This window comes from Chiloscyllium plagiosum, chromosome 18 (genome assembly GCF_004010195.1).
Source record: "Chiloscyllium plagiosum isolate BGI_BamShark_2017 chromosome 18, ASM401019v2, whole genome shotgun sequence".
Lineage (NCBI taxonomy): Eukaryota > Metazoa > Chordata > Chondrichthyes > Orectolobiformes > Hemiscylliidae > Chiloscyllium > Chiloscyllium plagiosum.
Window position 1 is genome coordinate 69,792,912 of NC_057727.1, and position 25,435 is coordinate 69,818,346.

Genomic DNA, 25,435 nt, shown 5'->3' on the forward strand with positions numbered 1-25,435 from the left:
TCTCCCCCTCTGTTCCCCCCCTCCCTCTAAATGTACTAGTGGTCCTCTGCAGGCATGGACAGCTGCTAAGTCAGCAATCTTAAATGTTAACTGTGTCATCTGTCCGCATTGAAAGATTATTGCCTTTAATACTGTAAATTGAGAGATTTCTCACTCTCTAAACAATTACCTTTGAGTCACTTCAGAAGATAATGTACCAATTTGTCTCTGCACAACATGTACAATCATCACGTTCCAGGAAATTTTAAATGTGGATTTCTTCCCAAACCAGAATATATGTTGTCAACTTATCTTCATGTCACAAATGCAAACTTCTCTTGTTTAATGCAATCTCTGAGAAATAAGTTGTTTTATCCTTGATCATTTTTTCCACTAGTATCTGCAGTATGGATGAAGACTTTTTTTGCTTTGCAAAGGTTAGCTTTTGGAAAATGCATTGAGACGAGGAATCCAATTAAATTTACCAAATGTGCTTCTCTGCTCAAAGAGCAGTGGGTATCACCAGCAAAGTGGACATTTTGTTGCCTATTCCTAACCGCTCTTGAACTGATTGGGTATCTAGGCCATTTCAGCAGGTCACTCGTAAGATGACAGATTTTCCATCCCCAAAAGACATTACTGAACCAGGAGGTGTTAACACCACCACCCTGCCCCGCCCCTCCCAGATTGCCATTGAATTATTTTGATTCCAGAGTTTATTGAATTCCAATTCCAGAATCGCCCATGATGAGATTTGAACCCAAGTTCCCAGAGCATTAGCCTCAGGCTGAAGATCACCAGTTTGGTAATATTGCCACTACGTCACACTAAACAAATCATGCATTTGAAAAACAATCTTCCTCCTTTACTTTCTTCCTTTTCCCAGCATCCCCCATTATGCGTGAAACACTGATTTTAGATCCATGGTATGTGGAGAACTTCGTTCAAAGCCAAAATTTAAATCCATTTCTTTTTCCAGGTATGTGAGCCATTTTTATCAATGGTTCTAAGATACCTGTTGTCATTCTGAATTATGTTTTGACCTAACATAGCATTGGTAAAGCAGATACCTTCATAAAAAGTTGTTCCTATGTTTTCCAGCCCATCTGTTCAAGGGAAGAGGGCCTTGGTGTGTGGTCCTTCAGGATCAGTAGAGTTTGTGTCATTGATTTTAAAAATCCAAAGGCAGGAGTGAAGCTACAATTTGAAACCTGGTTATTTTTCGCACTGATTTTTCTGTGCTTTAACTTCGGCTAAATGTGTCAAGCATGGATCAGAGTGGGAAGGTACTCTCTCTTTTCAGGAAGAGAGCTGATGAGGCACGTTTTCTGTTGGAGTAAATCCACAGGTTTGAACCTCAACATTCTCAGCTTCTCGAGTGAAATGTCAACTTTTAGCGAGCTCCTGATTAAAGGTCAGCTGTAAAGTAAGTTATTTGAAACCAACACTTCTTTCCACACAGTCTGAAGAGGGAAGCAAAGGGCAAGATGAAGAGGGTGGTGGTATGATCATTAACCATCAAACTCCATGTGAAAGTTGATCTGCAGAAGGGTACAAAATGAAGTGCCTGAAATAATGCACCTGTTCTTGTGTGCAAGGTCTGAGACAAAGCTGGGGGAAAAGTGAAGAAAACCTTTTTACTGTGGAGTCTGTCAATGAAGTTTTTAAAAACTTCTTCTTTCCACTAGGGGGCGGGCTTTGAGCAGACTCTGTCGGGCCCACAAAGGAGCGAACTTGAGTAACACTCTAAAAGTGTACACTTGTATCATTTGCAGCATTGGTATTTTGCTATTTAATGGAGCATTGTATCAATAGGTACACTGTGCTATCAGTTTAAAAGCACATGGTTTTTATGGCTGTGAGAGAACTTTTTGTGCAGCTTCTAATAAAAGTAAATGAAAATGCTAGAGCGCTGTAACAAATCTTTTAAAGTGATGAATTTCTCACTGGCAAGCATAAAATCCTGTCTAGTTTTTCAATCTGAATAATGTCCAAAACTATAATAATTTTGGTGAGGTTAATTGAGTCGCAGTCATATTAGGAATGAGGTTAAAGCCTTTCCAATTACTTTTTTTCATTAGGGTTAAAAGTTTGAAATGAACTGTCTGGACTTCATTAAAACGATGACAAATCCCTTTCCAATTTTTCTTCAGAAGTGTGACTGTTCGTGTTAACACTGTGGTTGATTTTAGGGAGGAGTGTGTTCAGGAGTGTTATCGCGAGACTTTGGTGTTTTAAGCTGCAGTTGATTCATCACTCAATGTGAAATAGCTGATAGAATTTGGGGGAAAAAGAAGCACACACTTTTTTGCTTTACTGTACGACCGCCTCCCTCCACTATGGGTGGGGTGTTGATAATGTGCAGTTTGATACAACCAAGAGTGTCTCAGGCCAAGTTTAATTCAATATCACATCATTGCCTCAAACCACCAGTTCTTGATTGCACTGGTAATGGCATTGTATTGTTATTTTGCAGAGCTCCTGATGTGGTTTTAGCTTCAAGCATTTACACTGAGTCAAACAAACAGTGCCCATTTGTAGTCATTGTGCATACTTCTGCATTCTACTGATTTTTACAAAAGGCAGAAGACGACAATTTTGAATGACACGGTCTTGCTTTCCTATTCATTGAGCTTTGACTTATCTGGATCTAACCTTTTAATTTTGAGTAAAAGATTTGTGTCCACCTGTGCACTACTGTTTCTGTTCTCAACTTCCTTGTTTTTCTCTCCTCTTTTTTGACAGCTCATTGCATTTGACGATGAATTGGATGTGCCGGAGGTTGACCATTTTTACTTATGCTTTTTGTGCCATTGCTGTGTGCTCTGTTGTTGCTCTTTTAGTGCTTTTGTGTCATGTTTGATTGTTCTTTTCCATGCTGTGTTGCCATGATAAATACCTCCCTTCGGCTGGTACATCAAACCAGTGAAGGCGGTGACCCCCTTTTTGGGCAGATGCCCAGCCTCAAGCAGGTTTCCTCACTACTTCTTCATTGCAACATTCTGTAAGGTCAGGATATCAAGTGATCTGCAGCCAAGCAAGGTGAATAGAAAAGAGGTCAAGAGCAACTATGATTCAATTGAATAGTGGAAAGGTTTCAGGCCTTATCTTGAGTTTTCATTGTAAATGCTGTTGGCTATCAAATTTCTGAGAATTTGATGATTTGCAAACTAAATTGAAAGACCAGGCTGCAAATGGAAGGTTTGAGTTTGCAGGTTTGAACCCTGCTGAAATCATTTAGGGGGGGAAAAAATGAAAAGCCAGTTTGGTCTCTAGTTTATCACAGAGTATCCACTTGGGATATTTGTGACCAGTCTGTACTGTACTGAACTGAACCATTTAAGAATATGTATATCATCAGTAATTTTACATCTGTCGCGATACCATTATTGTTTTCAACCAGTTAATTTTGGTTCGTATGGTTTGATGAGCCTCATCCCATTGTGACACTCACCACGACAGGATGTCAAAGGTTCTAAGGTTTGTCAGCTTTGGGACTCCAATAGCATTCCGAGACCAGGCTGAGCTTTGTAACGTGGCATCAACCTCCTGCTCAAGTACTTCATCTGTTTCTCTCTGCCTTTTCTTCATGAATGTGGGTGCTTTGGTTTAAAGAAAAAACTCTTGAGAGTTGCTGCTTTGGCAAAGCCAGAAGATTCCAGTTACGTGTTGCTATGGTGACGCCTAATAGGAGTTTACCAACCCAAGTATCACTGTAGTGTAATATTAACTCTGAAGTGTTTTGAGTTGATGACGTTATAACTACGTAGGAAAAGAATTTTTTTTTAGTATGTAGGGTTTTAACATTCACCTGGGGAAGGGGAAGATATGGTATTTTATGATGTGACCTTTCTGCATTTAACATAGGGTTTTCCATTTAAGTAATGTCTATATTTGTAATTGTAAGGAAATGTTTCTTCAGTTTTCATTTCCATGACAAGTCACTTTCTTTCAAGGAACCAGTTATTCAGTTTCCATCCTCTCTTTTTAAGTAAGTGATTCGCAGATTTTTAAAATAGGCTGACCACTTAGTTCTCGGAGTCCCTTTTTTTTTTGCCTGTAATCAAATGACATTTTCATTATTCCAGGCTTTTCGCATATTTTTCATCAAACTCCTCAGACGGTGCTCCAGGTCCCTCTTGTGTGCACAGAAGGCTTCCATTTTGCTACTGTACAAAAACAAGTTGATACTCCCAGTCTTTTTTTTTACCCCCATTCTTAAGAAAGCTAATTGTAAAACTAATTATTGTTAGAGGTGAGAGTTGGTTTGCAACATTCTTTCTGTTTTATAGAAGTAAAAAAGCAGAAGGAGATGCCACTAATCAAAACCAGTATGGATCTGATGTTTCAACGAATGGTGGTCTCCAGCACAGTTTGCCACTTCACCCAATTTCCTCCTTTCGGGGAGAAGGAAGCTCACTGTTTCTGAGAGGGGGTTCCACTCCGTGCACCTTCAGTAAGACAGAGCAGTGCTTCCATCCTGCCTGGCCCTTTGTAGTGGGTGTGAAGAACCACAAGTGATGGGTGAAAAACTAAACAAATGTTTTGTCAGTTTTTACTGTGGAGAGCAAAATGAAGGCTGGGGAACTCTTGCCCGGGGGTTGTGGGGGATGGATATTCATGTTTCAAACAATCCACATGACAGAAGCACAAGTGCTAGTTGTCTTAGAAAATGTAAAGGTGGTTAATTCTCCAGGACCTGATCAAGTATATCCCAGGATGCTGTGGGAAGCTAGGGAAGAAATGGCGGGGCCCTTAGCAGAGATACTTGTATCATCTACAGCCATGGGTGAGTGCCAGAGGACTGGAGGGTGGCTAATGTTATGCTTTTGTTTGAGAGGCTGCAAGGAGAAACTTGGGACCTAGAGACCTGTGAATCATACATCAGTGGTGGGGATTCTGATAGTGTTGCTGAAAAGAGATATCTCTGGGTTCAGGTACATACAACTTTGGGACATTATTTTGGTTCTATAGGATGTTGCTGAGGCCATGTTTGGAGTTCTGTGTCCAGTTTTTGTCACCTTGCTATAGGAAGGATACTATTAAACTGGATAAGATTCAGAAAATATTTACTAGGATATTCATAGGAATAGAAGGTTTGAGTTCTAAGGAAAGGCTGGGTAGGCTGGGACCTTTTTCACTGGAGTATAAGGGGTTAAGAAGTGACCTTCATAGAGGTTCACAAAATCATGACAGCATAGATAAGGTGAATAGTAAAAGGTTGTTTCTCTCTGTGTTCAAAACTAGGGGATGTATTTGAAGGTGAGAGGAGAAAGATTTAAAAAGGACCTGAGGCCAACTTTTTCCCCACACAGGGTGGTTCATGTGTGGAATGAACTGCCAGAGGAACTGATAGATGCAGGTACAGTTTTACAACATTTAAAAGACGTTTGGACAGGTACATGAATAAGAAGTTTAGAGGGATATGGGCCAAATTCAGACAAGTGGGAAATAGTTTAGTTTGGGAAACTTTTTGTTCAGGATGGATGAGTTGGACTGAAGGGTCTGTATCTCCGCTGAATGACTCAGATTCTCTGAAAGCAAGCCTCACTGCCTTCCCTCCCCCACCCACCCCATGCTGATTTTTCCCAACAGGTCAGATGCTGAATTCCTGACGTTAAAGGTCCTGATAACCACTTTGACAGTTATTGTTATGCAAGAACATCCCTGACGAAGGGCTTATGCCTGAAACTTAGGTTCCCCTGTTCCTTGGATGCTGCCTGACCTATTGTGCTTTTCCAGCACCACGTATTTTGACTCTTACTTAAATCAGGTAAGTGTGACATCAGGGTGCAGATCGGCTGCCAAGTGGGAGCAGTATGAGAGTACTAGGTGCCAAGGTAAATGAAGCAATGCTAGGTCTGTGTCAGGAGTGAGAGAAAGCGTCCAGGGATTGGTGGGCAATGTTGCGGTGTTGGGTCAAGTCTGGCTGGGTCGGGGAGGAGTGGTAAAGGGGCAGGATGTTGGCCCTGCAATAGCTGTTCCTTGAATAAGCTCCACATTTCAAGTGTGTCCATCCCCTGCAGTTTCCTTCCCCTATCCAATGCATCCTAAATCTTGCCTAATTGCATCATATTTGCTTTTCCTCCCGCTATACCTCTTTCCCTGCGGTTTATACCTACCCCTGCCCATTGCTATTATAACCATAACTGAATTGTGGTCACTATCACCAAAGTGCTCACCTAGCTCCAAATCTTAAAGCCTGGCCAGGTTCATTCTCCAGTACCAAATCCAACATGGCATCGCCCCTTATTGGCCTGTGAACATACTGTCAGAAAACCCACCTGCACACATTAAGCCAAAACTGATCCATCTAAACTACTTTAACTATAGTATTCCCAGTCAATATTGGGAAAGTTAAAGTACCCAATAACAACTACCCGGTGACACTCGCTCCTGTCGAGAATCATCTTTGCTATCCTTTCCTCTACATCCCTGGAACAATTTCGGAGGCGTACAGAAAACTCCCAGCAGGGTGATCTCTCCCTTCCTGTTCCAAACTATCTCAGTGGATGAGACCTCAAACATCATCTCAGCTCCTGAAATATTACCCTTGATTAACAATGCTGCACACCCCCTTTCTTTTACCATCTTCTCTGTTCTTACTGAAACACAAATGAATTAACAGTCCTAGCTCTTAATGAATTGACAGTGAGAAACAGGAGGAGGTTCTTGATGCAGATGGCTGGAGGTTTTTCAGTAGCTTCAGGTAAAAAGGTGAGAGACTTGAAATGCAGTTCCAGGTCCTGATTCGGGAGGTGCTTGGGAAAATTACACAGTGGGATGTGTGCCGGCATTATTTGGGTTTCCAACAATTGTTGAAAAGGAATGCATACTTTCAGGTATTTTAATTCTTATTTAGAGGGGGTGGGTGTTCTCTGCAGCTGCAAATAACGTTGGACTTGAAGCAAAAAGGCAGCAATGTTAACCTCCCAGGTGCAGGCTGAGACATCAAATCATGTGCACAAGGCAACACCCCCTCCACCCACCCTCCCCTCCCAGCCAAAAAAAAAGCATTGATTTCAATCACAAGTAGACCACTCCCTACGTTTCAAAGCATTTCCAGCTGCGCAGCTTGTTTGCGTTCTGCCCAAGTCACTGAAGTGTTCGCTCTCCTGCTGGGGAGGGGGACAGACGAGTGGAGCGTGTGATGTAACCGCTGAAGGTTGTCCTACTTTCCGCCCCTGCTCTCTGCACGATTCTTGGGCAGCTGCCAGCGTTTGTCATGCAGTTACATAAGCTCAGCTTGTTTCCTGGAATTCTGGCCCCTCAGCTGATGTGTGACCTTCAGCAGTAATTGCCAGTGGATGTGGGTGAGGGGGTGGATGGTGGTGTGGAGAATGCAGACTGCGCTCTCTCTCTCTCTCTCTTCTCCCCCCCCCCCCCCTCCCCTTCCTGTGATGCATTGGCAGTGCAGTGTGGGCTGGTCTGAGAAGCAGAGCGAAGTGGGAAGTTTGGGCTGTCAAATACGTAAGCAAGGTACTTGCTAATTAATGCAGTACTGACTGAGAGGCTAAGTAGATTTTTTTTCAAATTTGTCACTTACAGTGAGCAATGAAGCAACTGTTTTCCTGGGAGTGGGTGTTTTCCTTAATGCTTTGCAGTCGAATCTGACTGTGATGCTAATTGTTTTGAACCACAGGCTGATTTGAGAATTAGACACTTTTGTTTTCCCCCCTCTTCTGTATGAGAGTTATAGGTGCATCGTCATGACAGCATGAAGTGAGTTTCTACTGAACACAATAAAACCTCACCTGCCACATAGAAATTTTTTGTTCTTCTCCATCACTTCACTTTTATCCAGAAAACTGTGTCGCTGATATTCTGTATCTAATGTAATAGAGATCAGCCCTTCCTTTTGATTAAGCAACGGTACTTCAGCATTTTAAATTTGCAGTTCTTCATGAAAAGTTGACAAAAGCTGCTGAATCTCTAATGTTGCCAGCTCTGCCTAATTCCTGGCTGTTTCAGCCTTGGAGGGAAACAAATTTAAATTGGGTCTCAAAAGAAGGGAAGCTAAATATCTTTTGGTGTGGAAAATCTCAAAGTTCTGCCCCTCACCCTCTCCAACAACCAGTTTCTCATTCTCCTTTGGATTTATCCCCTACTTATTCCATTACTTTGTCGAATCCCTCATGTCAGCAATGCTCCCTGCTCTTGGAGATTCCTTGTGTGACCACCTCCCGTCTCCAACCGGCCCTGGCTTTGTACCTTCTGTTATTGCTTTTTTCTGTCTTTTAACTTGGTCTTCCCTGACCACTGGATGAGCACAACAGACTGGATTAGTCATGAACTTATCCAGAGGGCCATTCAGTGTCAATTGCTGTGGGTCTGGAGTCGAGTGAAGGCCACATCAGGTAACGGCAACAGATTTCCTTCCCAAAAAGATAGCAGATGGGTTTTTGCGAAACAATTGCTTCATGGTTGTCATTACAGTCTTTAATTCCAGATTTTTTTTTATTGAATTCGAATTCCGCCATCTGGCATGGTAGGATTTGAACTAGATTGCTCAAACTTTACCCAAGTCTATGGATTTGTAGTACAGTAAAAATGCCACTAGGCCTCATCCCTCCTGGTCCTCGATCCAGGCTTTTGTCCCAGTGACACTGAAGGAACGTTTTGCATCCCGTTCCTCTAGATGATAGTAGTGATGGGTTTGTAAGGTGCTGTCTAATCAGTCTTGGTGAATTCCAGCATGCAGAATTAAAATTTAATTAGATCACGAAGGAGATGTTTCCAAGTTTTCATGAATGATGCAAATAGAAATTTCTATCACCTATTTAAAGAAACAAAAACATTAAAATGAAAACAATAGACTCAAACACAAACAGACCCAGATAACAAGCTTAAAAATCTTATCAAAGGAAGATCAAAGCAGAAGCAAGAATCATTGAGTTGAGAGTGAAACCTGAGTCCACAGCTGCTTAGCTGTTGTATTATTATTTCTTTGGAAGTAAAGTTTATAAAATCCTGAAGGTCTCAAATGGTTGTTTTCATAAGTTGCTTTTTCATGAGGTGCTGATGTTGAAGTTTGAGAGATATTTGGGGGGGGGGGGGGTGGAAAGAGTGGGGAGAAAGATGAAGATTTCCAGGTCCTGTTCATTTCAATTCAATCAGTGATTTGCAGCTTTGCCAATGAAATACAGTTTAATTACATATTCCTGAGTTGCACTACCCTGTCTCTTTATATTGAACATTCTGCAAGTAACCTTTTATCTCCCAATATGTGCAAGTGAATTAGACATAAAATGCAAATTAATCTGTGCTAACTTTATTGTCTGGCTTCATTGTATCTTTATTGAAATAGTGATTTTTCAGTGCAGCCAGTTTATAGTACATTCTGTATGGGTTCCCTGGGCTTGCCTTGACCTGTGGTCAAGTGATTACAGCAGCCATTTTAGTATTCTTTCCTCTTATAAAGGTCACTTTAGCTCATGATCATCTCTAGTATCAAATTCGAGTGATGGAAGTTGAGTAGCAAGAACCCATGCTAAGAATTATTGTAGCTTGTGAAGAATGAAGGTTAGCATTGTTTCTCCTTTGTTGTTCAGAGTGAGTACTCTATTACCAGATGAGCAGGAGAGAGCAGTACAAAATTTGGGATAACAGTGCACACATTCACCATCTTCACTTTGTGCTATGTTGCGATTCTGCTTGAGAACAGACTTTTCTGCCGGCTGTGCTGCATTTCAGAGCCTTAACCATTGGCTACCCACTTCTAATAATCAGCATTCTAAATCCAAGCATTCTTTACAAACTGGATTTCAAGGAGGTTGCTGCTTAATAAATTCAAGTTTGCTGCCTGTAGGGTGTCTGGATCTGCATCCTGCCCCTAACTCTTGTTTAACTTTCCATTCTTCGATTAGTTGAGGTTTGAAACTTCTGTTCTTTTGATCTCCCAGTTCTGTGTGCAACCCATTGGCAAGTCTCTTGACGGCCTGCATCAATGTTGTCTGCCGTGTGGTAGATTCCCTTTCCTTTCCCTCGTTTTAGGAAAGGGTTTTCCCCGACCTTTTCCACTTTTTCTGGAAGGGAGCTGCCATCAGATAGTTGTTCAGCTTCTGCCGTAATCTCCTTTAGCTATTTCTACTAAGTGTGAACAATTTTCATTTTCCCCCGGGCTGTCAGTGAACTCTACTGGTGTACCTGTAACTAAACTAATGAGGGTACCTGTGAGTCTGATTTCTGGCTGTATCTAGTTGGCCTTTGGCCCTTCCTGACCTGTTTTTATGATTTTGAGCTATCTTAAACACTATTTAATTCAAGTAACACTCCCTGAGCCTCTTGAAACCTTGGGGGTTTGATAAATGGGCATTTTCCATTCCTTCTGACATTGGTTGAGAGAGAGGAATATTGAGCTGGATAACCTGTTTCTCCTTGTGCACGCTCTCCGGATTGGTCTGACCGAGCATGTCCCAGTGTAAATCTCCATCTGAAAGCTGACATTCCAAAACTCCTAATACTCGCTCAGTACTGTACTGATGAGGTGTTAGGCTGTACTTTGTGCTGAAGTACATAATAGAGGTTGGAATCATGACCATTTGACTCAATTGAAAGCAATAAGAACTAAGCCAATCTGGGTGGGTTTGACTTTTTAGAAAAACCCCTCTGTTTGTGCTCTGTTACTTTCACTGTATTTATGAAGAGAACTGTGCCAGAGTATTATCATTGACATCTTCAGAATCAGAAAGGTATGAGTTGAATTTCCACTCCAGAGACCTAAACAAACTTGGCTGATTGAGGGAGTGCTGCATTGTCTACAGTGTTAGTGTCAGATTAGTCATTTAAGCGAAGGTCCTATCTGATCTGCAGCTGGCTGTAAAGGATCTCATTTACAGAAGAGCATGGCGGCCTAGCTGATATTTATCCTTCTCAACACTTCATTATGTTGCCACACTTTGGAGTCTTTCTTTGTTTGTAAAGTGGTGTGGAGGTTGTGCTGTAGAAAGAGTCCTTTCCTTAAGCTGCCATGTCCTTTCTCAAGAATTTCCTCAGAGGTAAGTCTCTGGAGATTAGAGATGTTGTTAATGTCTAGGCACTGAAATCCTCCTGAAGTAGGACTTTGCCTAATGCTTCTGACTGAACGATTAATTTACTTTGCAGCTCTCTCCGATTACTAAATCCTCCCTGCAAAATAAATACAGCACTTTGGCACTGAGGAGAAAAGGTGTAATGACTGAAAGTCTTCCAGTGGATGGAATCTGAGAATCCTCTATGCAATCGAGGTGCTTTCCTCCTGAATGATTGGATTGTATTCCACACTAATGGTGTTGAACTCTGTGCAATGCCTTGATTGTTAACTACTTACATAATGCAATAGGCAGAGAATCTAAACAGGATGTTTGTGTGGTAGTGGGATGCTTGCCATTGGAGGAAAAATTGACTCTTTGTCTCAATTGTGTCTGACTATATGTTGAAATCCTGCAGTTTAAGCTGTGCGCATAATGCTGCTCACTAGGGAGTTGCAGGGTCATGTGTGGGTCACTGTTTTCAGGACTAAGCAGTGTCTGCCATTCTTGCTCACTGGATGAATTTAATCCTTTCTCAGCCCGGCCTTCAGAAGGGAGTATGTTCTCTGAGAGCTGGCACCGACACGCTGACCAAATGACCTTGGACAGCTCTCTTGGAATCTGTCACTGGGCAGAATTCCCATTTTTATCCTACCTTTTGTGACCACATGATGTTCCAAAGTGCTTTGCTACATTTCTCTTTGAATTGATATACTGGGGGGGTGGGCAGGAAGCAACAGCCAGTTGGTCCACAGCAAACCCCAGCAAATAGCAATATTTTAGGCATGAGATGAGGAATAAACAATGCTCAGGACAGCAGGAAGGACTCCTGGGGTCCTTCAAAGGGGGCATGATGACCTAGTGGTTTGCACCACTCCCTTTCAGGGACCCGTGTTTGATTCCAGCCTCTGGCGACTGTGTCTGTGGAATTTACACATTCTCCCTGTGTCTGTGTGAGTTTCCTCCCTCAGTCCAAAGATGTGCAGGTTAGGTGGATTAGCTATGGGAAATGCAGAGTTACAGGGCTAGGGTTGGGAGTGGGTCTGAGTGGGATGCTCTCTTGATGGTTGGTGTGGACTTGATGGGCCAAATGGCCTCTTTCCACTCTGTAGGGTTTCTGTGATTCTATGAAATAATCTTTGGCCTCTACTTGACTGGGTAGAATGTGCCTCAGTTAAATATCTTGCCTTAAAGAGGCTTCCTGCAACAGTGCAGCAGTCCTGTAGTCTAAAGATTTTGGATTTTGTGCTCCAGTCTCTCAGTTGAAGCTTGAACCCGCAATCATGTAGTTCAGGTGGAAGGGTTGCCACTGAGCCCTACTTGACATGCCTGTTTTGCAAGGGGAGACAGCCTTGTGTAAAAGGAAGGGCTGGATTTTCATGAAGTATGAGATAGAAAGTCCCCCAATTGTGCAAAAATTGGAGGGGAAAGTGAGGTCTGCAGATGCTGGAGATCAAAGTTGAAACTTTATTGCTGGAACAGCACAGCAGGTCAGGCAGCATCCAGGGAACAGGAGATTCGACGTTTCGGGCACAGGCCCTTCTTCAGGAATGAGCAGAGAGTGTTCAGCAGGAGAAGATAAAAGGTAGGGAGGAGGGACTTGGAGGAGGGGCGTTGGAAATGTGATAGGTGGAAAGAGGTCAAGGTGAGGGTGATAGGTCGGAGTAGGATGGAGGCGGAGAGGTCAAGAAGAAGACTGCAGGTCAGGAAGGCAGTCTTCTTGACCTGCAGTCGTCTTCTTGACCTCTCCGCCTCCATCCTACTCCGACCTATCACCCTCACCTTGACCTCTTTCCACCTATCACATTTCCAACGCCCCTCCTCCAAGTCCCTCCTCCCTACCTTTTATCTTCTCCTGCTGAACACTCTCTGCTCATTCCTGAAGAAGGGCCTGTGCCCGAAACGTCGAATCTCCTGTTCCCTGGATGCTGCCTGACCTGCTGTGCTGTTCCAGCAATAAAGTTTCAACAAACATTGGAGGCCACTGCCAGCCATATTTCTATTCTGGGAAGGTGTCTTAGCTGCATTTTGCCCATAGCCTCCCTAGGTAGGCCCACAGCAGCAGTGGAGAGAAGCAAATGCTGGAGTCAGCAGACTTGAAGGGTCATCACACTTAACTGGGTCATGTTCCAAGTGTAATGGTGACCGACAGCCCTTTCAACCCCCCCGCCCCCCTTTTTTTGTTGCACCACCAACCTCCTCTTCCATAGCTCCTCCATGGTGGTTCTTAACCCTAATATCACTTCTACAGTCTCATGCTCACACTCAACAGCCCACACATCCTTTACATTCATATTCCTAATGTCCAATGTGTACAGAATTAATGAATCTTTTGACAGTTTGACAAGACTTTTGAAATTGTCATGGAATTGAGATGATACGCACAGGCTTTTATTCTGATCCCAGCTGCTAATCGTATTGGACAGGTCATGTCCCAAAATAAAGACCCAGCTTGATAGATCATATGTTTAATATATAACAGAGCAGAAGTCCATTCGTTTTAGCCTTTTTGAATCCCGTTCTGAATAATCAGGAGTTCAGGTCAGAAGAGAGAACAAATACACCTCGAAGAAAAATCAAGCTTTTGCTTTTCTTGGGGAATCGATCTCCTATCTTAAGGGTTTTAGGTTGTGGTGTTTCTCAGCCCAACATTGACGATAAGAGTGTCTGGCTAACTATTCAGCTTGCTAATGTTAATGCAGCAGCCAGTGGCCTTTTTGGTGAATACTAGGCTGAGATCCAAGAGTGTAAAATGCAATTGGTTCAGTAGGCAAAATTGACACTGCAACAGGTGGAGTGCAAATTTTTGTTTGATTTGCATCTTTATCACTTCATAGGTTGTGCTTTTTTCAATACCCATATGTTTATTTACGCAAGATGGAAGTGTGATCTGGATTGGAGGTTTGACTGCCTGTAATTGACAGCTTTGAGTAGGTTAGAGTGGAAACTTCAAAGAGCATGTCCTTGCCATTTTTATTTTGGCTTGCAGCTCAAGACTAGAGCCCACTCCTGATTCACAACTTCTGAGGTGTCGTTAACCACATCTACCAAAGAAATGGGCCCACCGTCCAAGTTTCACTGTGGGCTGGATGGGTGAATGGAGTTTGAAGTGCTCATTCTTGTAGCTTTTCTGAGAAGGATGGGAGTGCTGCATTTGGGATGGTGACGATCATCCTTATCCTGTGCCATTGGAAATTTTAGTTGGGGGCAGGAGTCTCAGAATTGGGTGTCACTCTTTAATTTTGAAAGTGGGCCCAACCCTGTTCTGGCAAAGGCATGAAAGGTCAAACCAAAACTAGTGTAAACCTTTCAACACCTAACCCATTTCCAACCACCAACACCATACCTGCCCCACCCCCAACCCTGCCAAACTTCTAATGTTTTCAAACTCTTTTTTTTAAAAAAAAAAAAAATGCCTTGACATGAAACATAAGAATTGGGACAACCCATACATCCTGCCCTGCCAATTCTATAAGATCATTGCTAATCTGTCCTGGGCCTAAACTCCTTTTTTTGGTCTCTGCTCCTCAATATTCCAAAAATCTGCATTTTTTTTTTAAAAAGAAAGATCCTTCCAGTGGCCTAGCCTCCACATCTCTGAAGCAGAGAAATCCAGACATTCGGTACCCTCCTTGGAGGAAAAAAAATCTATCTTTTCTCAGTTTTAAATGGGTCTCCCCTTTTTTCTGTAACCAAATCACTGAGTTTGGGTTGCCACTGCACATGCAATGATCCACCCTGTCAGGCTCTCTCAGAATCTTTTTATGTTTCAATGAGGTCACCCTCATTCTGCCAAGCTCTAACGAAGAAAGCCCTAACCTGTTTACATGTTGTCAATAAGTCAACCCCTTCATCACAGGAGTATGCCTCCAATGCCCTTTACAAATACGGGGATGAAAGCTATCCTCTGTACTCCTGGTGTGACCGCACCAATGTGCTGTACAATTGTAATGAGACTTCCTGTTTTTAAACACTGATTTCTTAGTAATTAGTGATTCATTGAGTCATACACATTTTAAGGAGCTAAGTGGAAGGAAACCCCACACTTTTTCCCATGAAATTAGGGAGTGGAGTTGAAGGGAACAACTTTAATCTATTACATCTGACCAACATTCTCTTCCTCATTTCACAATCCAGTTCTATTGTTAGACTTGATAAATGTTCAAAACTTTTAACCTTTACCTGATACATGCACATTCCTACTTCACAGCTGCAGATTCTTTCATTACCGGCTGGAAAGTTTCCTTCAGTCAGGGCTGATTTCTGATTCAGAGTTTCTTGGATTTTTGTTAACTGAGATTAAGGTGATCCTTTTATCATGAGATACACCTGTTTTTGTTTTGTTTTGAGTTAATTCCACTAACTGATCCACTATTCGAGGAATTAGACTAAGCGAGAAACTTGGTTTGTCAGACTTGGCTTGTCAGACTTGGCTGTTCTTGTGATTTTACTGAATGATGGGCATAGAATTACTCCTAAAACAACATGTGGAAAATGGTCAAAATCTACATTGCTACTGAATGCACTTTGCTGCTGTTAGCACCTTTGTATATCAGAAGCTTGAAGCAAAACACTGGCAGTTTGACAGCAGCTTCTGCTATAGAAACAAGCCCAAGTGGTTTGACTCAGTCCCGCTTTACTTCTGCCTTGTGCTTTGATCCACCACCTCCTCACGATTCCTCCCTCTCACCTCACCTTCTCCCATCTTGTCTCTCATTTCCTCCCTTCCACTCCTTCCCTCACCTCCCATCGTCTATCCCTGATACCTAACACTCAGCAAAATTATATGTGATCCTTCTACACACTTCTGAGCAAGATTATGAATTCAGGATCAATTATGATGTTTTACTTGTTGAATCTTATCTCTTGGAATTGTACCCTCTTCTGTATTGTGGGCTGGTCAAATCTTGCATTTCTCAGGGGAAAGCTAACCAGAAGTTAAATAATTCAGCATGATATGCTTTCTAATCAGACTGAAAATAAGGCTCTGCTCAGTGGTGGCTTGCAAGTTAGAAAGTCATTAGTTCAACCTGCACTCCAAAGACTACATTTATCAAGGACAACAGTTTGGTGCATTGTACTGTTTAACGGTGTTACCTTTGAACAAAGTTGTTAAACAGAGCCCCAACTTTACTTAAGCCTTTCAGTTGCAAGATAAGCAGGGGCTTTTCCTGATGCTCTCTTGCAGAATTTCTTCCTCCAACTAATGCTGCTTAAAACAAATTATCTGATTCCGTTTGATTATGGAATCTTAGTCTCTGAAGTGACAGACTACATTTCAGAAGTTGTCATTTCTGAAGTACTTCAGGGCACCCTGAGGTCACCAAACATCATATGCACATACAGATTTGTTTGTCCTAGTTGTAGATCGATATCGTCTGGATTGCTCTGAGAAAAATGATGACTGAATTTCTCCCTTGGATGTGCTGTTGGGTGGCCCAAGTGAACAAGAGTAACTTTAAGCTGTGTTCAGTTATGCAATTGTTAACAGTAAGCACCTGAGTAACTGAAGAACGGAAATGCAGCTGGAACAGGATGTGAAACTAACTCACTTGTTTGCTGTATAATTACTTCTGGAATCCAATTTCCAATTGCTCTAATTGCTGTGAAGTGATATCAAAATGATTCATCAAGCTCAGTTATTACTTTGAATTTGAGCACTTTGTGAACTCAATCACAATGGCATTAAGTTGTGCAGACAGATTATAACGTGGCACAGTTGCTGTGCAGTCAACAGCTTTTCCCAACAGGTTTAACACATTGTTTGCCAAACTGATGGATGCACTAGTTATGTATTTATTTGGAAGCTCATGTAGATGATCAATAGAACTGTTCACATCAGTGTCTGGATCAGTGGTGCTGGAAGAGCACAGCAATTCAGGCAGCATCCGAGGACAGGCAAAATCAACGTTTCGGGCAAAAGCCCTTCATCAGGAATAAAACAGTTCACATCAGTGGCCATTTCGTTTGAATTCTGAGAGTTGGCTCCTTTATCTTAGAATGCTGGGGAGCAGCAGACTTCCCTCCCCAACACCCAAGGTTGACCACACAACCTCCCAGAGTCTTCAAGGCCATTACTGGTGCCCAGGATCCTACTGGGGCACTCAGTCACTCTCGCACTCACTCTTAAGAACAGTAGACTTCCCTCACCAAAGCCTGGGATTGACGAGGAGCAGCAACCTACCCAGCAAAAGGGGGACACCCCCTGGACTTCAGGTGAGACTGAAACTTAGGCATTTCAAGCCCCCTCCTCCCTGAAACCCCCCACCAAACATTCTCCTGGCGAACATCCATGCCATTCAAAACACGATTGTTGACCTCCAAGTTTGCCCCCCCCCCCCCCCCCCCACTACCAGAGGAAATTGAGAGACTGCTGTGTGCTTGGTTTCACAGAAACCTGGCTCACTCCTGCTATACCTGACTGTGCCTTACATTCTGAGGGTTTCTTAGTTCACTGAATGGACTGCTCAGCGTCCTCTGGCAAGGCAAAGGACTGTGTGCCTGCCTCATCAACACCTGGCGCCCCGATGTGGTGACCCTGATGAGTTACTGCTCCCCAGACCTAGAACACCTCAGTGAAGTGCTGCCCCTACTACCTGCTGCCTGTGTTTCACCTCTGCTAACCTGAGCAGTCTCCATACCACCCCATGTGGAAGCGAAGGTTGCACGTGAAGAAGTAGACAATACTGAAAAGTCTCAAGAATGAATGCTGAGAAGTCTTGTTCATCGTAGCCAGTGATTTCAACCAGGCTAACCGCAAGAATTTCCAACCAAATACCACCAGCATTTTCCTGTCCCACCAGAGCTCTGAGCATCCTTAACCATTGCTGCACAACCAGAAAAGATTTCTGACTGCTCCATTCACCGTCAGCATTTTGGAAAATCAGATCGTGAATCTGTGCTGCTCCTCCTGGCCTACAAGCAGAAATTGAAGCATGAGGACCCAGTACAGAAAGTCGTGCAGCGTTGGTCTGAGATAACGGAAGGGCCTCTATGGGATGGCTTAGAGTCAGTGGACTGGGCCTTTCTCGAACTCACTGGCCAACCTAAACGAGTATGCCACTATCCTTGCTGACATGATTAGTAGGTGTTTAGGTGACTGCACTGAAGTCTAATCCAAATGTTCCCCCAGTTCGAAACGAAGGATGATCTGGGTGCTCCACTCCCTACTGAAGTCCAGATCTGAGGCATTGACGTCAGGTGATACTAGTATGATCTTGGCAAGGCCATCAAAGATGCAAAGAGGTAAAACCAAGCTGTACTTGAGACCCAGATAACGGCATGGGCACCTATTTGTGACTAGGCTTGGATGATGCAACAGGCTACAAAGCAAATTCGTATAGAATCATTGACAAAGTACATACTTGCTGATGAGCTCCAAGCATGCTATGCTCACTTGGAACAGAAGGGCACTGAAATTCTATCATCCGGTGCATCTGTACCAGTGGTCACTGTCGCAGACATTGGCTCAGCTGCCTTGAGGGTAAACCCATGGAAAGCAGCTGGAGTCCCTGACTCTGCACTCCAATTCTGTGCAGACAAGTTGGTGGGAGAAACATCCTCAACCCCTCCTTACTATGATCTGCAGTCCCCACCTGCTTCAAGAAGAATGCCATCATTCCAGTCCCAAAGAAAAGTCTTTGCCTCAACAGCTACTGCCAGTGGCTCTGACCTCTAATTATGAAGTGCATAGTACGGTTAGTCATGGCTCCCATCAACTCCAGCCTCCCAGATTGCCTTAATACTTGCAATTCCCTAGTGACACAGCATGTCGTGGGCAGACCTAATCTCCTTGGCTTTACGCTCATGCCTGGAATATTAGGACGACAAGGATGCCTCTGTCAGCCTCCTACTTATTGACTACAGCTCTGCTTTCAACACCATAATTCCAAACAAACTCATTTCTCAACTCTGAGACCTATACCTCTGCTCCACCCCTCCCCCGTAACTGGATTCTCGACTTTGTGACCAACAGACTGCAATGAGTAAGGATAGGCAACAACCCCTCCTCCACAATACTCCTCAACACCGGTGTCCCACCAGGTTGCGTACTCAGCCCCTTACTACACTGCTTATATACTCATGACTTTGGGGCCAAATTCCATACCAAATCCACTTGCAAGTTTGCCAATGACACCATTTTAGGTCAGATCTCAAACAATGACAAGATGGAAAGTGATTGAGTGCTTAAAAGCATGGTGTAAAGACAACAGTCTTTTCATCAGCAAAATGAAGGAGCTGGTCATTGACTTCAGGAAGCAGAATGTGGGCACATCCCTGTCTGTATTGCTGGTGTTGAGGTGGAGTTGGTCGAGAGCGTCAAGTTCCTAGGAGTGATGACCATCAACGATCTGCCCTGGTCCAGTCAAGAAACCACCACAACACCTCTTACCTTTCTCAAGAGGCTAAGGAAATTTGGCATGTCCATAAAGACTCTTAGGATGCTTTCTTGAAAAATTGTTACCAGGATGCGTCACAGTATGGCAAGTAAACTGCTGCTCCCAAGAACAAAAGAATTTAAAGAGTGGTGAACACAGCCCAGTCGATCACAGAAACCAGCCTTCCATCCACTGACTCCATCTATGCTTCCCACTGCATCAGGAAAGCAACCAACATAATCCAAGATCCCTCCCAACTCAGTAGAACTCTTCTCCACCCTCTTTCATCAGGCAGAAGTACTAAACGTGTGTGTACACCTGAACAGATTCAAGAACAGCTGCACACTCTGGGCTCCTTGCTTATGTATTTAACAACCTGCTGGGTGTGAGATTGTTTCCATGGGGCAGAGAGAGATCTATGTGCTGGTTTTCATAAATACATTGTTTGAAACCATTAGCTTGACTTCAGTTAGAGGCAATTCTTGAGCAGTAGATGTTATGAATGGACATCCACTGTAAGACCATTCTGACATATAAGAGATTATAATTGAGTCTTACCATGGCTTCTGGTGAAGAAGATAGTATCATACCAATGTAGGTCAAAAACTCCCTTTCTCTCAGCACTGGGTTATACCTAATGTAGAATATAATGGCTATTTTTTTGGCAAATAAATAGAAATAGAAATATTTGCAGAACATAGTCATTGAGCTTCACTCCAAGTTGTCCGTGCTGACCAGAAATCTTAAATAAATCTCGTCACATTGACTAGCATTTGGTCCATATCCCCCTCAGCCCTTCCTGTTCATATACCCATCCAGATGCCTTTTAAATATCATAACTGTACCAGCCGCCTCCATTACCTCTGGCAGCTCATTCCATACAAGCACTACCCTCCTGTGTGAAAATGTTGCTCCTTTTGGTCCCTTTTAAATCTTTCCACTCTCCTTATGCCTATGCCCTCTAGTTTTGGACTCTCCCACCCTAGGGAAAAGACCCTGTCTATTTACCCTATCTGTGACATTGATTTTAGAACAGTTAAGGAAATGCTCTGGAAAAATTCCTCTGCCTGAAAGCGAGCAGTCAAGTCCAACTTAATCAAGGGTGATTGGAAGATGCATCTTAACCAATCCAATCTATCTTTCATTGAGGTTATAACTCTAACATTCAGCAATTCAAATCTGACCCTTCTAATTAGGTACAGATAATTCACAGTAATTGCATGAACTGGCAACTTGTTTCATTGTCTAATGGCTCTACAGACAGCATTATCTTCTGATATCTAATTTAACTCTGTGATTACATGACCTGTATTCATGCCTCTCTGGTCTAACTGACTGAAATATCCATGTGGTCTTGGTCTAAATCTTACAATATTTTACAGCCCTCAATCAAATCTCATCAAAGCCTGTGCTTTGCTTGAGTTAAAACATCAGAATGCTGTATGTCATGGTGACACAGGGCCATCAAAGAAGCCATCAATATAACGTCTCTCTTCATTATCCATCTAGCCAGGAATATATCTGCTTTTCGTGAAGCAGTCATTGCTAACTCAGCGTCTTCTGATTTGAAATCTGACAGTGTCTCTTTTAAAACTTGATTGTAATATAAATTAACCCTGAAGAATCCTTTAATGATCACCCGTAATGTAAGAAACTGGGCATGAATATCTTGGTATTGAAAAATTTACTACAGCTTAGTTACTATATTCAAATATAAGTATTAGTATCTGGGTTATCGTTAAGCTCAGGACTTCAGAAAAAATATGTAATACTCTGTATACTTGAGTATGCTTCTAGACGAGTGCCATGATTTAAGTGATTCAAAGTAAGATGGAATCTGAGATCATGGTCAGAGGTCATATGCTATGATACAGTGATGTAATGAGCATTTCTCTCAAAGGAATTGATTGACTGGGACACAACACAACCCAGGCTTTCTGGTTAATTCAGTAGTCAGAAAAGATATCATGATTGCCCCCACAGCTGTCGTGATCATTTTATCTAGCCAACTTCAGTTCTTATCTTTCTACTAGCTGGTAAGCATGAGAATTGGATAGTTGCTTAAATTTTGCAGGGGTTGAGGGGTTAAGCATGAGGCAGTGGGTCTCGAGCCATAGATCTTCCAAAGCAATGACATTAGTACAAATTAGCTGACTGGTTCTTTCTCTGCGATATTATTCCATGATCCTATACAGAATATTAAGCTAAGACTTATTTTTCCTCGACAATTGAAGCCTGCTAGCTGTGGGACATCCTCTATTGCTACTCTGAGTCTACCAACAGGCCGTTACACAACGCTGTCAAAGTTTGTTTGTATCCCAGAGGTGATTTTTGTTCACAAGAAATTGAGATAATTTGGTAGACGTATTGCACCTACACATCTTGTAGAGTTTGTCACTTATCAGTTCTTGTGACTGACAGATTCAGTTAGGAGCATCAAGAAAATGGTTATTCACGTTATTCATCAAAGGATCAAACTATTTGACAAACTGGTCTTTATACTCCCTGCAAGCATCCACCAACTATCATTCATCTAACCTTAAACTATTCCTTTCTGCCATGGCTGTTTACCTACCTTGCCCCTAAATCCTGACAACCTACTGATCTACAAATGAAAGTGCTGCCAAGTCAGTCACGTTGGCAAGTTTAGTTGGATCCTTGAGAAACGTGAGACTAATTCTGAAACTGCTTGACTAGGTCCAGAGTTCAGGATGCTTTCGGTAACCTTGTTCAGTGTAATGGTTACAGCAAGTTCACAAAGAGTGACAAATATCCAAGAATCTATATCAGCTGCCAGGTCTTTGCGTATGTATACAAATTCATGTTTGATAATGTGAATATTCTTAGATAATTAAAACAAATGGATAGGTTAGCAGTTCAGCTGTATCTGTTCTCATTGCAAGTTTGGAATCCCAATGCACTTTGGGAGGATGCGTGTAATAATATCACTTTTTTTTTATCTCTTGACCAAAAACCATTCCTCAAAATATATTTTGGGTATGTGAAATTTAGCTTTTGTAAGCTGACATCTGTCTGCTTTTGGAATGGAAAAACCCTATCTTCACCAATCAAAGTATACCATTTTCCTGAACCCAATGAGTGTTGGACTGTTATCACTTAGTTTCTCATTCTTGGAACATTCTTCAGTGAACCAAGTCACTGTGCTGGTGTTGAGCTGGTTATTGCAAGAACACAATTTAAGCGTTATAGTGAGCCACAGATGCACTTAGAGGGGGAAAAAAAGAGTTGATATTACATAGCAGCTCAGTGGTTAGCACTGCTACTTCTCCATGCCAGGGACCCAAGTTTGAATCCAGCCTGGGGGGCTGACTGTGTGGAGTTTGCACCTTTTCTTGGTGTCTGCAATGGGTTTCCTCCCACCGTCCACAGATGTGCAGGATAGGTGAATTGGCCATGCTAAATTGCTCATTGTGTTTTGGGATATGTAGGTTAGGTGCTTTAGTCATGGGAAATATTGGGTTGTGGGAATGTGTCTGGGTGGGATATTCTTCAGAGGGTCGGTGTGGACTGGTTCAGCCAAATGGCCTGTTTCCACACTGTAGGGATTCTATGGTTGCAGCTTTCATTATATCCTTCAGAATATTGTGAAGCATTTTACAGCCATTGAAGTTCACCTCGTGTTAAACCATTATAGTCCTTTAGGAATGCAGCAACCAATATGTGCACAACCAGCTCTTGCAAGCAGCATTCTAATAGTGACTAGATACTCTGTTTCTTAGTTTTGCCTAATGGGTAAATATTGAGAATGCCTGGGATAACTCTCCTGTTCTCCTCCTAAATAATGCTGATTGATCACTTGCACTCTGCTGAGAGAGTAGACAAGGCCTCAGTTAGTAGTAACGATGACACTTCCAGAAATGCAGCATTCCCTCAATGGCGATACCAGCCTCCATTTTGTGTTGGAGCCTATCATGGGACTCGAACCCACAATCTCCCAACTCTGAGATGGGAGTATTAACCCTAAACTGAGACAGACGCCATAACTGCTGTGTTTCCCTCTATCATTTCCAGATAAATGCAGCTGAGTGAGTTGTTTTCTTTTACCTAATTACCTGTGTGTTTTTAGCTAATTAAGCAATCAAGAGAGCTATTGTTTTCTCCGTCTTTCTTTGAAAAGAGTGGGGAAAAAACCTGTACTTTCTCCCAATGATTGTGTTTTGTACTAAATTGAACCTTCTGTTTGGAGCTATGGGGTCTTGTGAACTTAAGTTTCATCCATGGAAAGCTGCCATCTCCTCAGCTTTAGTTCAGGAACATAGTTATTGAGATGCAGAAGATGGTTACCTATTAGCCAGAACTGTGCAGTAGGATCCTGTATCTCTTTTCAGATCATATCTCCACTTTTCTTTATGGGATGTCCTTCTGCAAGTTGCCGCAATGCATTCCATCATTTTATCTGCTGTTCTTGGTGTTGTAATTTTACCCATGCTGTGGATATGAATAGTGTACTCATGTAGTTCAAAAACACGTTTAGGTCATAAAAAATTAATCCATGTATCTGTTTTATGCGGATCAAAGTTGAGTTGTTAAGTTAAATGTTCCTTCAGATAAAAGCAAGTTTCAAATAACTGTTGTACCAGACTCTAAACAGATGCTGCTGGACCTGCTGAATTTCTCTAGCACTTTTTTGGCTGTTTGAAATGTACCTTCAGCACTGACTACTCTGTTGGCTTGCTTCATATTGCTGTTTCTAAACTTTCATGGAGCTGATATCATGATGTCCCTTGGGCTTGATAATTAATCTTTATTGTCCAGGTTTAAACACAAAAGAACAATTTGCACTTTGAAAGGTCAATCTTCGACATGGAGCTTGAGATTGAATGCCTTTTGACGTACAATGTGAGGAAATTGTGTAACATCTACCATGTCTAGAAAGAGGGCCTTCATTGGTGTACTCTTTTTTTTTAACTATTAGATCTCCTTTGCAGAATAAACTAATAATACGCAATACTGGTGGGACGAAGAGCTGTGGGAATTTTACCATTCATTTGTGAGCTAAACTGCTAAATGTTTTGGATTTTCTGGTGTCTTTCAACAAAAACAAGTGCAAGGTGTCTCTGCAAGGTTATGTTGTGTTCTCCCTTGGGGTGGGTGGTGTGATTGCATGAAGTATTTACTGGTTCATTATGGGACTGGTTCTGTGTGCGTGTTGGTCTTTGCTGTTACAAGGACAGTGATATTGAACAAGTGGAGAAGATTTTCTTTGGGTGTTGAGGCATAATTGAAGTTTGGTCCAAGTTTCAAATTTGACTATTAGAATGGTGTTAGGGCATTCAAAAATCCCATCTTCCCTTATTATATTGTATCAGCGTTTCTGGCATCAGCCATAACGATAGTTGTAGCACCTCACTCGGCCATTTGGCACTGTGGCCATCCATCTCAGAATGAATTGCAAGCATTGTCGTCACTGTAACGTAATGACATGGAATGAGAAATGTATTTGTGGATACTAAGGTGATCCGATATGGATAACGTTCACTTGCTGCTTCAACTGCACTGGTTGTGTAACTTTGTCGGAAGCCTTTGGCTGCCATTTGATGCATTTCAGTGCACCCGCTATATGCATACGTTATTACTTTGTCACGTAACGTCAAGAAAAGGCTAAATGTACTAACTGTCAAGTAGTTCCTTGCATCCAGATAGGGAAACATCTGCTTTGTATTAGCCTTGTTCATGCAATTATCTGAAGCCAGTACAAGAAATTGAGTTATTAACCCATTCTCCACCTTGCCCATTCTAGCATTAGTTTGTTTCAGATTTGAGAAAGGGAAGAAAACACATCTGTAAAAGTGAGTAGCACAGATTAAACTTGTAAGATCTGTGCCAGCATAAGAACCAGGGATCAGAGGTTGCTGTTCAGTCATTCATTTAATTTGCTTTCTTTAGAGGGAAGGTTTAATTGAGCGACTCCATGTTCATTCTAGAACCCATTTCCGATGGCAGGAAGATTGGTAACAAAGGCTTGAAATTTAAATTCAGTGACAAAAGATTCTGAAGTAGAGATAATGAAATTTTATTTTCATGAATAAAATTTTTATTTTGCTTGCC

General features: G+C 42.3%; 1 protein-coding gene across 1 annotated transcript in view; it reads left to right on the forward strand.

Annotated features, from left to right (window-relative positions):
• The window catches only part of itpr1b (inositol 1,4,5-trisphosphate receptor, type 1b), a 506,200-nt gene that overhangs the window by 267,712 nt on the left and 213,053 nt on the right, over window positions 1-25,435 (forward strand). Inside the window, exon 38 of the mRNA XM_043708559.1 lies at window positions 2,725-2,760. Within this exon, the coding sequence (XP_043564494.1) occupies window positions 2,725-2,760 (36 nt within the window). The remainder of the gene's footprint in view (window positions 1-2,724; window positions 2,761-25,435) is intronic.